Below are 14,312 nucleotides of genomic sequence, written 5' to 3' on the forward strand. Positions count from 1 at the left end.
TCATTAATGCCTCAATAACTCTCCATTGCATGAATGTAATTGAATCAATTTAAATATTATTTTATATCAATATTTTCTTAGAATAAATAGAGCTTTAGCCCCAAAAGTATCATATTTTAGAATATGTGGATATTCTTATTTTGATATCTAAACACACCCATACATAATCTAAAATATTCATTGTACTATTTTATTTTATTTTTAAAAAGTTGGGTTTGGTGGTTTTAATTACAAGTAAATTTATTAATGTGGGATTACATGTTTACCTAAGTATTTATATAATATTAAATTACTTTGTAATAATGCTATGGAATTAGTTTTTGATTGAAATAATAAATTGTAAATTAAAATCAATGAATATAAAAAATGCAGGTGGTATTCCTAGTATGGCAGTGTTACATATATCCATTGAAGTGAAAGAATACATGACCAACCTATCTTCTTCATAGCATAAATCATATTTTTCTTATTAACATATCAACAAGACTTTATCTTCATACAAGTCCATCTATAAAATTAAAACCTCAAAGTAGCTTAATTTACTAAATAAGCCCAAATAATCATTATTTAAACCTTGTTGATGCATTCTCTACCCTTTCATTTCTAACTTAACTCAATACATATATATATATATATATATATATATATATATATATATATTAACTTATTAAATAATTTTATATCTTATCTAATTTAATAAACAAATTTCTCCTTTTATATATACACCAAAATATTTCCTTAGGTTTATTATTGATTTATTTTTTTTAACAAGATAAACAAAACCATTACATCAAACTAATATGGAAGAAAGCATCACTTGCTATATCAGGCTTAAAAGAGAGCTATGAGTTCCTCAAGGACCTCCTCAAGTACCTGAATACTGCCCTTCTTATCATAAGGCATTTTAGCTAGAGAATCCACAACTCTATTTGCCTCTATAGGAACATGTCATAATCTCCAATGACCAACAAGCTATAATACTTAAAGAATTCTCCTCACTAAGGCTAAATTCAAACTTATAGGTTGCCTATCTTGGATGACTTTAAGCACCTCTCAATTATCTGTTTGAATAATCACTCTATCAAGACCCCGCCTTTGAAAGACCATCCAAAATCGCCAATAGCTTAGCCTCTAACACTGAACACACCGCCAAATAATGATTGAACCCAAGGATCCATTCTCCATTATGATCTTGTAACACCTCCTCGACAGAAGTAAGGCCTATATCCGGTTTAACCGCCCCATCAGTATTCAAGAGGCACCAATTACCTATCAAGGGAAGGTTTGAATCAATTTGTTGTTGTCTAGATGTGGTCTTCATGTGTGTCAAAGCATACTGTTTCCCCAACTAATGGAGGTCTTAATTGTCTCAATGGTATTCCAAGTTATTCTTTGAAAGATGAATAAATTTATACTTTTCCAGATACTCCAAGCAAGCATCCCAAAAAGAAAAAACCAACTAATCCCCACACTAGACATTCATAAATGATCGCTTAAGTTGTACTCCAATCATTCGACTAAGTTTGTAAAGAAAAACCTGCAATGCTAACTAATAGATACAACCTAAAACAAAACCTCTTTTGTAGCTTTACAATCTTTAAGCAAGTGTAAAATATCCTCTCTCTCATGTTGAGAAAACAAACAAGAGCGACCATGACTGATGTCCTTCCTTACTCTTTCCTCAGTAGGAAGGAGCCATTGTTTAAAGATTAGCCAAATAAATAGCCGAACTCATTGGAGTGTGTAGCCAAGTGATCTGATCTGACTCCTTCCTCCAAGGGACTTTCCATTGCCTCTCTTTAGAATGCCACGAACTCTCCTGAAGAGATCAATACACACATTTAATAGAGAAAGACCTTGTTGGAGTGTTTTGCCAAATGATCTAATTCGACTTGACTAGTGTGTGGAGGGGGAATGCTCACAAGTCTTCTAACACAATCTTTTGACAGTCAAACACAAAATATATCAAGCTTCCAGGTACCTTCTTTTGTTACCATTTCATTAAGCTGACAATTAGACACAAAACATCCATGAGAAGGTATTTGTTTAATCAATAGCCCTAAGTGCGGAATCCAATAATCTTTCCATGACCAAATAGAGCTGCTGTCCACCACATACCACACCAAGTTCTCACAAAGTAAAGGCCACACCTTAGCAATAACCCTCCAAAAAAAAAGAGCACCTCCCTCTCGCCATACTATCCAACACCCTCTCTTTCATTCCGTACTTTGATCTAAGAATATGAACCCATAAAGCATAAAAAACTACTAGATTTAAATATACAATTCTATAATTTAAAATATTTTAAAAAATATAATTTTAAATATTTAAACTTTAACATTTTAACTAAAATCCCATTTAATATTTATAATAATTTTATATTAAAAACATATTTGTAAGATCTAGTGAAGTGCTTTTGTAATAAAATATAGCAGTATCAGGCCATCAGAATTTATACTATGGCTTTTGTTTTCTCTCACTCTCTCTCTCTCATGTAGAGCCTTTTGTTTTTTTGCTTAGAAAAGCTCCAGTCTTCCCAAATTCAGAGCCTTTTTCTCATAAAAGAGATACTAATAGAATACCACCGAGTGAGCGTTTTGATGTTCTTTCCTTATTGTGTTTAACACCGGTTATGCGCAAGAATCCCTAGGGCATGAAAATCTCAGAAGGGCTTGACTTTGAGTCCTCCATGTCAGCTCCCCCATTGTTTACTGGTGAGTTTAAGCTTAATATATGCTCAGGATTCTCATAAAAGGTCATATTTTTATTTGGGTTTGCTTCTAAAGTTTAGTCCAAATATTTTTTTTTCTATTCTTTTGAGCTCTTTATTTATTTATTTCTGGGGTTTAATATATTGAATTGGTTCTTTTTAGCTTTCTGGATTTGGATTAGTCCATTAAAATACCCATATTCCAAAGGTTAAAATTTTCGACATCCTCCAATAAAAAGGGTATTTAAATTGGGTGTTATGTTCTCTCTCTACAGCTATTTAAGCTATCACCCTATTAGTCTAATTTTCTTTCACTCTTACTTTCCTCTTCCAGCTTGGGGAGGATTATATACCATTGTTCTATCTGATTGGCTTTCACTTTTTAAAATACCCTTGGAAGAATTTTTCTTTCCTTTATGGCCATTGGACATTAAACATAACCTTGTCCTGTTTTTGTTTCTTTTTATTGCATTGTTGGTGTATTTGAAGATAGCTACCTGTTCTGTCAATATTTAATAATTTGTTGCCTAGGATTGACATTTTATAAATTTGTTTTTGTTAGTGTTGTCACCATGTCAGAGGTTAGAATTCACTGCTCGTTTCTTTCTTCTTTTGATTTGATCTTTTCCTATTGCAGTTAGTGTGGTTTGCCCATTTATCTACACCCGTACTTAATCGGCCTTTATGGACTTAACAGAGTTAGTATGATTCACTTATACTTGTTTATCTATTTTAATGATATCAACATCACCTTCTTTTGGCATTCTAAATTAGTATTGAATGTAATCAAGAATAAGTATTGTACATGTTCATGATCATGTCTGTACTCTGGTTTGCTTTATGTGCTAAAATATTCAGCGAGTTTTGAGTTGAATTGAATTATTATTATTTAGGAGAGCTGAAAGATGGAGAGGACCAGATTGGATTTAAGGTTTCATCACTCTGGATCAACAGAATCAGAGGAATCTGCCTTAGATTTGGAAAGGAATTTCTGCAATCATCATAGTCTGCCTTCATCAAGTCCTTCACCTCTTCAGCCCTTTGCTTCTGGTGCTCAGCATTCCGAGAGCAATGCCGCTTACTTCTCATGGCCTACTTCAAGTCGATTAATTGATGCCGCAGAAGATAGAGCAAACTACTTCAGAAACCTACAGAAAGGAGTGTTGCCAGAAACTCTTGGACGGTTGCCATCAGGACAGCAAGCAACCACTTTACTTGAGTTGATGACCATTAGAGCATTTCATAGTAAAAAACTGCGTAGGTTTAGTCTTGGCACAGCAATTGGGTTCCGTATTCGGCGGGGTGTTTTGACGGATATACCAGCTATTCTTGTCTTTGTTGCTCGAAAAGTTCATAGGCAATGGCTTAGCCAGTTTCAATGTTTACCTACTGCTCTTGAGGTAAGTTCAATGCTTCTAGCTTAATTGCATTTACTCAACTGCTATGTTTCTTTAATATAATTTCAATGGGAGGTAGGTTCAGGGAAGGCTGTTCTTGTTCTAAAGCTACATCAAAATTTTTATGGTTTTTGTATCATCCATAGCTGCTAATCTGATGCTAGATTGTCCTTGAGAGGTCTTCAAATTCATTTCAGATTTGGCTAAAAAATGTTACAAGTTGTTCATAGTTTTGGAAGTTTCTAAACAAGTATATTGGCTCTAAGCAAGGAATTTTCGAATGTATGACTAACCTTTCATGAATTGACTGATCTTGTTTGGAAAGTTACAATGTTTATTTAAATATTGGTCAGGGGCCTGGAGGCGTGTGGTGTGATGTGGATGTTGTGGAATTCTCGTATTTTGGTGCACCTGCAGCAACTCCTAAAGAACAATTATATACTGAGCTTGCGGATGGGATGAGGGGGAGTGATCCAATCATTGGTTCTGGTTCACAGGTAATTGTACTTATTTAGTGTATAAAAGTGGTGTTTGATGGGCATGCACGGACATGAAATATGTAAGATTTGTTGTATCTTAAAATCTTCATCTCTTGATATTAGGATTATGTGGTTTACAATGTTTAGTTATGGTATGAATGATCTGTTGACATTCTGCTTGCTGGCATTATTTGGTATTAATTATATCTTATTGCAGAGGGGGAATTTGGTTTTCTACTGCCCTTTCCCCCTTTCTGGGACAAAATCTTAGAATGTCCTGCTGATGCTGCATAACATGTTTTCCTCTCATGTTTATATATTAATGCTGAATCTGTTTTGCCATAAATGTTGAACACTTACCTTGTAGTATTCTCTTTTACCGTTATTGGATTGTCTACTCAAGCAGTTGGTTGCACAATAAAATGGTAAGCATTCTTTGATTCTATCAAACACTTCAACTTTTAATTTTCAGGGAAAGAAAAGAAAAACATCTTTCTGGTGTAAATAATGTAACTCCTGAGATATCTATGGGACTTTGGATTCTGCACGCTAAGTTCCAATTAATAATTAGAAGATGGCACTCTGCAAAAATATTATCCTAATCTAATTTCATTGAAGTAGGCTGGCCAACTTTTTGAAAATGAAATCCTTGTCAACTTTTCATAATAAATAATAACGAAAAAGAGATAGAAGTCCTTTTTTTACAACAGTGTGAACAATCTGTACTATGAAAAATTGCATGGTAGAATAGGTTTCCTCTTTTTTTCACTTACCTTCTGTCCTGCATTATTCCTCCCTGGGCTGAAAAAGAAATCCATGTATCTTTCTCTGAGCATCATTTAGCCATAATTGTGTCATCATTTCACCTGCACCATCATTTGGGTATTAATTATACAGTGATAGAGATTCCTGTTTTTGATAATTAATTTGAAGGATAATAAACATGACACATGTGAAAGATTAACTGTCAGTTATCTTTTACAATGTTTTGCTAGAAATTTGATTATACAATGAGCAGTTTGATATTGCAAGTATTACTGAAGTATGGAAGCTTTTATGCTTTTATAATCAATCATAGATGTGCAGGCATTTCAGCTTTGGTAATATCAGGCTTGAGTTCTTCATTCTAGAATTGTTTGGTGTCTTTTTCTCTAAAATCATGTGTATAGCTTAATTTCAAATTCCCTTCCTAATCCTTCTAGGAGGCTGTTAAGACTTGAGACATTTCTTGTAACAGTGATGGTAAAAAGACTTCCTCTTTGAGTAACTTGCAGCCCTGAACATTCCAAGAAATGGATATAACTCTTTACTTGTTCCGGTTTTTACCATTTAAAAAATTCAGTTACTCTTTGTACATGTAGGTTGCCAGCCAAGAGACATATGGAACACTAGGTGCTATAGTGAAGAGCCGAACTGGAAATCGGCAGGTAGGTTTCCTCACAAATCGGCATGTCGCAGTTGACTTGGACTATCCAAGTCAGAAGATGTTTCATCCTTTACCGCCCAGCCTTGGGCCTGGAGTGTACCTTGGTGCTGTAGAGAGGGCAACCTCATTTATCACAGATGACCTTTGGTATGGAATCTTTGCTGGTATAAATCCAGGTAACTAACTTCCAATTTAATTGTCTGCCTTCAGATCTTCTGCTAGGAAGTTCATTGATCATTGCATTAGAAATTTAAGCAGAAAAGAGAGAAATTGATTAAAATTCAGACCAGGATGCTACTGTGGTCCTGAGTTTGGGATCGAGTTACCGGATGAGTAGCACAATAATCAAATTCGAATAAGGGGTCTTTTCCCTTATTTTGGTTCCTATTTTGCCTATTGTTGTGGACTCTAAGGGAGTTGCTTACCTTCACTTTACTGAAACTTTCAACTTATTTTGTTCATAAATAATTTACCTCTTATATAGTGGTTTACAATTTAGGAATAAGATGCAAAACCCTAATTTATAACATTTCTTATTCTAACAAGAAAGAAAATATAATAGCAAAATATCCTAATTTATTAGTAAAGTTTTATTTAAATTAGTAAGGAAATTCTAGGAAATAAAGATCAGAATCAAATCCCAACAAAGTCATAATCAAATCACAATCCGAATCTAATTCATAACATTTCTCCCTTGGAGAAAAAACTTGTCCTTAAGCTTGAAGTCACGGTTCCCTTGTATCTCTTTCTGTGTCTATTGGTTCACCGTCCTTTATTTCAAACTAGAAAAGCTTTTTGCATTGATGGCCTGGCACATACAGTTCATCACAATTGTAACAAAGGCCCTTTGGGCATCGTTCAACCATCTCTCTGTTTGTTAAAATGGTAGATGAGGCATTGCTAGATGCGGGTGTAACCTGAGTTTTTTGTCTGGAATCATCTTAGTTGCTCTTTTTGTAAATTTGGGACTCTAAACAAAACTAGGATTCTCATGCGGGTTCAATCCTATTAGCAATTTTTCTTTCAAATAGTTTTGCTATATTTTCGCTTGAACCAAATTGGGTGGGTGATGTAATTCCACATCAAGTCTGATGGGTTTGATTAGGTCTGTAATGAACAAGTCCACTCGTTGATTGGTTTGCACAGATGATGTGTGCCCCAAAAGCTGCTAATAATCGCCCTTGGTATTCCTCAACCAAATCTATTTGCTTCAAAATTATAGGTTTTCGTAACAGGTTGCCTTTCACGAGTGACTCAAAGTGAAGTGAACAATATTCCTTGAAAATCTCCTATGTCATATTCAGTTCTTCATCTTCTAGCTGATAAAACCACAATTGTGCCTCCCCTAACATGTGGAAGGCAGCCAACCCAACCTTATCATGAGGGGTAGTATTTTGGTTGGCAAACAATTTCTCACATCCATGGAGCTAAACAAGGGGGTCATCTGATTCATTGTATGTGGGAAAATCCAATTTGGTGTATTTGAGCACTGTTCCCCCACCTACACTGCCTTTGTGGATTGTTGTCTATCCACTGTTGCTTCTACTGCTTAAGCGAACACTAAAGTATGTGGTTTGGAATGCCTTTGTCATAAGTTGTTTATTTCCCATGTGAAAACTCGCGGAGTAGAGTCTCAATTTGTTCTATTTTTGCATCAACCCGTGCCTCTATTGCAATCAATCACGCTTTGTACTAAGAGCCTTGTGTAGTTGGCTTCAAATTTTCTCATCAATCTCTTTTATGGTGTGTAGCTTTGAGGCCAAATTGCTATGGTCTTGAGTCCGAGATCGAGTCATCAAACAATAAGCACAAGAATTGGATTCGAATAAAGGGTCTTTGCCCTCATTTCGATTCCTATTTTTGCCTATGGTTATGGAATTCTAATGGAGTTCCCTCTTAATTTAATGAAACTTTCAACTTATTTTATTCCTAAATAATTTACCTCTTATATAGATGTTTACAATTTAGTAATATGATGCAAAACCCTAATTTCTTATTCTAGTAGTGTTTGGGAAGCCACCTATTAATTGGATTTGGGTGTAATTGCTTATAATTACGCAGAGATGACATGTTTGGATAACTATTGTAATTGGTGGGTCCTATTGAATTTGGTGTAATTGGAGCACCCCAATCAAACTTTCTGTTTTTAGGGGAAGAGTGAGAATTGGAGTAATTATACAGGCAATTACACTCAAATCAATTTGCCCTATGGCTTTACAAACACTTATAAGTGATTTAACTTTAAAAATATTTTTATACAAGTTTTAAAATTATATTATAAACATAAATATGTTTAAGTGTTGGGGATGATTTTGGTAAAAATTTCTAAAGTTATATTATAAATCCTAAAAATTATATTATAAAAAATAATTTATATATCTTATAAAATTGTAACAAAAACTATAATATTTAAATTCTAAAAATTTCTAAAGTTATGGAAAAAAGTATATTATAAAAATAATATACGTGTTATGAAAAGTTTTATGATATATTTATTTAAAAAAGTTATGACAAAATGTATGAATATAATTTATTTACGTGTCCATGTTATGTATTATAAAAATAATATACTTATTTTAAAAAATGTTATAATTTTTGCCTTATAGTATTTATAGGAAGTGCTATGAAAAGTTATCGGACTTTTATAATTTTTGTTACAAAGATTATTATTCTAAATTTTATATTAATTGTAATTTAATTTACGTACTATAAAAGGGTTATAACTAGCATAAATCTTTTTCCAAATTAAGTTTATGTAAGTTTTATAATAAAACCAACAAATTGCTTGCAATGTAAACTCAAATATTATGTGGTAAATTCTAGTTACGCAAATATAAAAAGTTTTTTTGCACCATATTGTGGGTTACAATACCATTTGAGAGAATAGAGCCAAACACAAGTACCAGAGATGACTCATGAACTTTTTAATTTGAGTTATTCAAAATTTCAAAATGTGGTTGAGAGAGGACATTTGTTGTTTAAAAAAAAAAATTTCTCATATTAACATTATCACCTCAATTTAGCATAAAAAAACAATGTTAAATTATACTAGCATGTTGCATACTTCATAAATTCATTCCTACGTGGAATTGAACTTACCTATACTTTGAAGAGTACATGGAGGAAGTAGAACTTGGTAATCTTAATGATATAGATTCAAATTTAGATGCTAAAAAACTTGGTTAAGGACCAATAGATGATGGCAAAAAGTATGTGTTAAAATGTTAAGAGGGAATAACTCAACAATTATGAAATGCTAGAGCAATTAGATAAAATTGCATATGAGGTTTATTTTTCTTGTTATTGTTTTTAGTAATCATATTATCAACTACTTTCTTAGACTAATATATTACATTTGATGAATTGATTTTAATTTTATTATTCATTTAGACTCTTTTTAACGCGCTGATAATTTTTCTGATAATTAATCATTTTAAAAATATATAAATTATGTATCTGTGTAATTACAATTTACACTACCAAACATGACTTAGGGGATTACGATGTATTTACCTTCTATCTATAAAAACGTCAAGAAATTACAATTATTTGTAATTACAAACAAGCGTAATTACTACCTTGGTAATTATGCTTTCATCCAAAATACTTTGTGCTGTCAAAAATCTGCGAAATATCTTAATTTGTTAGCAAAGTTTTATTTAGACTAATAAGGAAATTCTAAGAAATAAAAATCAGAATCAAGTCTCTGCAATCAGAATCAAATCAGAATCGTAATCAAAACCTAACAAATGCTATGGTCTACTGTTTGAATTTGAATGAAGATTTAGAAGGCTTCAAAGTCCTGATACATACAATGTTTAACTTTACATATGTGCTAATGTAATTCTTGTTGCTTCTTGACTTCCTTGCATGTCTATGACGGTTTGGTCCTCTTGCAGAAACGTTTGTTCGAGCAGATGGGGCTTTTATTCCTTTTGCTGATGATCTCAATATGAACAATGTAACTACAACTGTAAAAGGAATAGGTCAGATTGGTAATGTTCACATCATAGACTTGCAGTCTCCGATTAGCAGTCTCATTGGAAGGCAAGTTGTCAAAGTGGGAAGAAGCTCTGGCTTGACCAATGGGACAATAGTGGCATATGCTTTAGAGTACAATGATGAGAAAGGGATCTGTTTCTTTACTGATTTTCTTGTTGTCGGTGAGAATGAGCAGACTTTTGACCTTGAAGGTGACAGTGGAAGCCTCATACTTCTAAAGGGGCAGAATGAGGAAAAGCCACAGCCTGTTGGGATTATTTGGGGTGGGACTGCTAATAGGGGTCGGTTGAAACTCAAAGTTGGTCGACCCCCTGAAAATTGGACTAGTGGGGTTGATCTTGGGCGTCTTCTAGACCTCCTCGAACTTGATCTCATCACAAACAATGAAGGGCTTCAAGGTATGTATTCCCAAGACTACCAGTCATTCTTTATCCAATTTTTAGCTTAGGTTGATTCTTTCTTCTTGGTGCGTATGAAGGATTTATTTGGCTAAATGGCATTAGATATGCAAACTGTAATTTGGACCAAAAAAGATGAAATTATAAATAGACTGAATCATGATGCATTAATAGATGACACTGGTCAAGTGGTAATTTATTGCAAAAGGTTAGATTCCAGTTTTTAGTATTGATGTGGCTTATTTCTTCTAATTTTTCAATCATTGATTATTTATTTAGACTTGAAAGTCACACAAAATGCAGTATTTTAGGCAAAGTATCATAGCTAAACTAAGTTCTGTAGAGAAAGGAAGAAAGTGAATAAAGGCCAATGTCACCTTTATGGTTAATTTTTTTTGCATCAGGTCTCTTTACATTGGCTTTGACTTTATTATTTCCTTATTGACATAGCTGCTGTACAAGATCAAAGAAGTGCTTCTGCAGCAGGGATTGATTCTACAGTTGGGGAGTCTTCTCCCCTGGTCCGAGTTCCATCCGGAGATAAACTTGGTGAGAACTTTGAGCCGATTAATTTAAATATCCAGCAAGTTGAAGGTGAGCCTCAGCAAGGACTCGTACTACCAATCATGGGTACCAAGTGTAGGGATGAAGCAGCAGTTAATGTAGAACACCAATTTATTCCAAGTTTCAATGGGAAGTCTTCAGTTCATGATAATTACCAAGGGGAGAACCCGGAGTCTAAAAGTCTTTCAGCATTAAGAAAGGGGTCAGAAAATGAAATTTATGTTTCACTTCAGTTAGGTGAGCCGGAACCAAAGAGAAGAAAATATTTGGATTCGTTGTGTATCGTGAAAGAATCGAAGTGAGAGAGTTTCGCCAATCTAGGGAAATTGGCTGGAGATATCATCTTGTCGAAAACAATCAGGCCAGACCGCTGACAGGAACATAACTGTGAAGTGTGGAAGGGGTTCACCTCTTTTAGCAGGGCCGGGGGAAGTTATTATCATTTCCTCATCAAATCTTTTGGTTAAAGTACTCCCCGAGTGGGAATTATGAACTGCTGCTAAGAAGTAGAAGCATGGATATGGTTGCTAGTAATTAAAAGAATAGGATTCTGTTCGGTTGGGTATAGGTATTTATTTGTTTCTTCTTTTGAAAAATTTTGCTTATAATTCATAAGATTTGTAGTTTTAACTTATTGATTCTGTATTGCTGCTTAAATATGTATTTCTTAAACCGGCTGATTGAGTCCAAATTCATAGATTTGATGTTAAGTTAGATTTTCTTTTGCACAAAAGAATCTGATACTCATACATGAAAATGTTTTCACGTTTTTCGGTTTCTTCAGATGCAATGGATGTATCATTACGTTATTCCAATGAACCAAATTTCAACCTTTTAAGCCATTCTTTTAAATTTTCTATTAGTACTACTTTATCCTTAAAATAAGCTTCAAACAAGGTTTATCCTGCTTAGCACGTAGTCTATCATTATGGAAAAGATTTTCTTATTACACTATCCATAAATTTTGTGTGGGTATCTGAGTCTTACCTTATACGGTTGTCATGTGTGAGTTTTAATTCAGTTTGTTGGCTTTAGTGAATGTATTTGTCCTTCTTTCTGTTGTGTATTTATATTTATACTTATTGTACTTAATCACTTTTAAAAAATTATTACATTATTTAGTCGGTGGTTTTTATCACTTTAACTAACTAATTTTTTTTTGTCAAAAGGGATAAAGGGATACCTAAGTAGAGGTGTGCATGGGCCGGTTGGGTTCAACTAAAAATTTAGACCCGTTTGTTAGGCAACCTAAAAAATAGGCCTAAAATTTTATCCAATCCCGATCCAGATAAAAATGTTAAAACCCGGCTGACCGACCGACTGACTCTTCTATATTAATTTTTATATTATTTTTTAATTTTAAAAATATATAATACATCAAAAATACTAAAATCAAAATAAATATTTTCCAACAAATTGAAAATAAATTTTAAAAAATATGTATACTTAAATAACACTAAGATAGATGTAACTTAACAAGTAAATACCTCTAAAATAATAACTAAATTAATAAATGTCTTTAAAATAATAACAAAATTAACAATAAAATAAGTTTTATACAATATCCAAACAATAACAACAAAATAGAAGCAACATAATAGTAAAATGATAGCAAAATAGGGAGAAAACAATAAGAAAATAATATTTAAAAAAATAGATTTTTTTGTCCTTAGTGAATTTGGGCCAGGTCGGACCAAAAATGCCTTACTCGAGTCTTGGACAGTTTTTTAAACGGGCCTTATTTTTTGTCCAAGCCCATTTTTTGGGCCTATATATTTTTCCAAACCCTCCTACGTTTCGAGCGGGCCTTCGGGTTCATTTCATTTTATCCACGAAAGTGTACAACATCCAATAAAAATATAACATGTGTCATGTTTTTATTGGTTGGTTTTGTGATTTGGGGTAAAATGACACAAAATTGATAGTTTATGTACCACTTATGACCATTTTTTAAAAAAAAAAGATACCTAAATGGGAAAAGTGATTGTTTGACGATTAATTTTATATTTAAACATATTCAATGTGTAACAACCTGATGTTCATAAGTGTAAAAAAAATGCGATTTCAAGATTAAACTCATTGAGTTGAGCTAACCTTGAAATTTTTAATTGAGGAATTTATGTGATGATTACAAAATTAGGAATTAGAATTACTAATTAATTAGATAAATTAAGTATAGTACAAGACTAAGTTCCAAGTCAACATAATTAAGAAAAATTGATTTGAGGAATTAAGTTCTCATAGTATAATTACACCAAGGACTTGAGAGCAAATAAACCATAAATAAAATGGGTTAGTGGAGTGGATTAATCCATGCCATTAAAATCCACCAACATTTTCATGCATTGATTGATGACCATTAGATGAGATAATTCTTATTTTTATTATATATGCATGTTACTATAATAAAAAGAAGGGTAAATTACACCAACAGACACCAAACTTTGGGGTAAATGACAAAACAGTCTTCTAAGTTTCATTTCAGTCACTTAACTTTCAAAAAGTAACAAAACGGTCACTAACGTTATAAAAAAGTGACAAAACAGTCACTAACTAACAGTTACCGTTAGGGTATTAACAGGATTGTTGACGTGGCAAGTTAACCGCTGATGTGGCAAGTTAACTTGCCACGTTGGCGACGGCTGATGGGTTTGGAACGAGTTTAAGGAAAAAATTGAAGGGTTAATGGGTTAATGTTTTAGGGTTAGAAACAGATTAGCTTTAAAGGAATTTGAGGGGGAAAGGAAAATCGATTTGGGAAATTTTAATCGTGATTTGAGGTTTTTTAGGCTTTAAACTGAATTAGGAATCGATTAAGAAGGGTTTAGGGTTAGACATCGGTTCAATAATCGATTAACAGGGTATAAGTTTTAGGGTTTAGGGTGGTTTATTTTGTATAGGGAGAAAAGAAGACGAACTAGAAGTTTTTGATTGTCAGAGACAATAGGCAATAGAAGGGAAGCTACCAGTGTTGTTACATCCACTTTAACGGGTAAGTTCTTGCATTTAGTTTTAAATTTTTTGGATTTCAATGCTGTTATTTCGATTTAGGGTTAATTAGGGATATTTCAGTTTCAAATTTAATTTCGATTTTGATTTCTATTTCGATTTTGATTACAATTTTGAAACTCACTGATTCTGATTTAGATTTAGATTTTGATTTCAATTTCGATTTCGATCTTAATTTAGGATTAGAATTTGATTTTGATTTCGATTTAGATTTTGATTTAGGGTTATTTTGATTTCAATTTTATTTGTTATTAATGTGCATGACAGATTAGGGTTTGGTTTTTAAAGTTTATGACATATAATGTGTACTGTATTGTGTCTGCCATT

The 14,312-nt window shown here is 33.0% G+C and overlaps 1 protein-coding gene across 3 annotated transcripts; it reads left to right on the forward strand.

Moving 5' to 3' along the window:
- Positions 1–2,025: 2,025 nt before the first annotated feature.
- On the forward strand, positions 2,026–11,712 carry LOC108486302 (protein NARROW LEAF 1). 3 transcript variants are annotated; one of them, XM_017790279.2, is made up of 7 exons: positions 2,026–2,714; positions 3,348–3,412; positions 3,604–4,110; positions 4,461–4,604; positions 5,948–6,188; positions 9,912–10,412; positions 10,863–11,712. In XM_017790279.2, exons 3-7 carry the CDS (start codon positions 3,616–3,618, stop codon positions 11,276–11,278), a joined length of 1,797 nt encoding a protein of 598 aa, XP_017645768.1. In that variant the 5' UTR covers positions 2,026–2,714; positions 3,348–3,412; positions 3,604–3,615; the 3' UTR covers positions 11,279–11,712. The 3 variants fall into 3 exon arrangements, with proteins under 3 accessions (XP_017645768.1, XP_017645767.1, XP_017645769.1); XM_017790278.2 differs by having other exon boundaries at positions 2,027–2,714; positions 3,348–3,408; XM_017790280.2 differs by lacking the exon at positions 3,348–3,412 and having other exon boundaries at positions 2,030–2,714.
- Positions 11,713–14,312: the final 2,600 nt, after the last annotated feature.

The sequence above is a fragment of the Gossypium arboreum genome, chromosome 6 (assembly GCF_025698485.1).
Source record: "Gossypium arboreum isolate Shixiya-1 chromosome 6, ASM2569848v2, whole genome shotgun sequence".
In the NCBI taxonomy this organism is placed as follows: domain Eukaryota; kingdom Viridiplantae; phylum Streptophyta; class Magnoliopsida; order Malvales; family Malvaceae; genus Gossypium; species Gossypium arboreum.

Bases quoted from the DNA above. Each gene is read 5' to 3' on its own strand.
- LOC108486302 (XM_017790279.2), top strand. From the start codon at position 3,616: ATGGAGAGGACCAGATTGGATTTAAGGTTTCATCACTCTGGATCAACA. The intron at 4,111-4,460 runs GTAAGTTCAATG...AATATTGGTCAG, and splicing joins GTTTACCTACTGCTCTTGAG to GGGCCTGGAGGCGTGTGGTG. The intron at 4,605-5,947 runs GTAATTGTACTT...TTGTACATGTAG, and splicing joins TCATTGGTTCTGGTTCACAG to GTTGCCAGCCAAGAGACATA.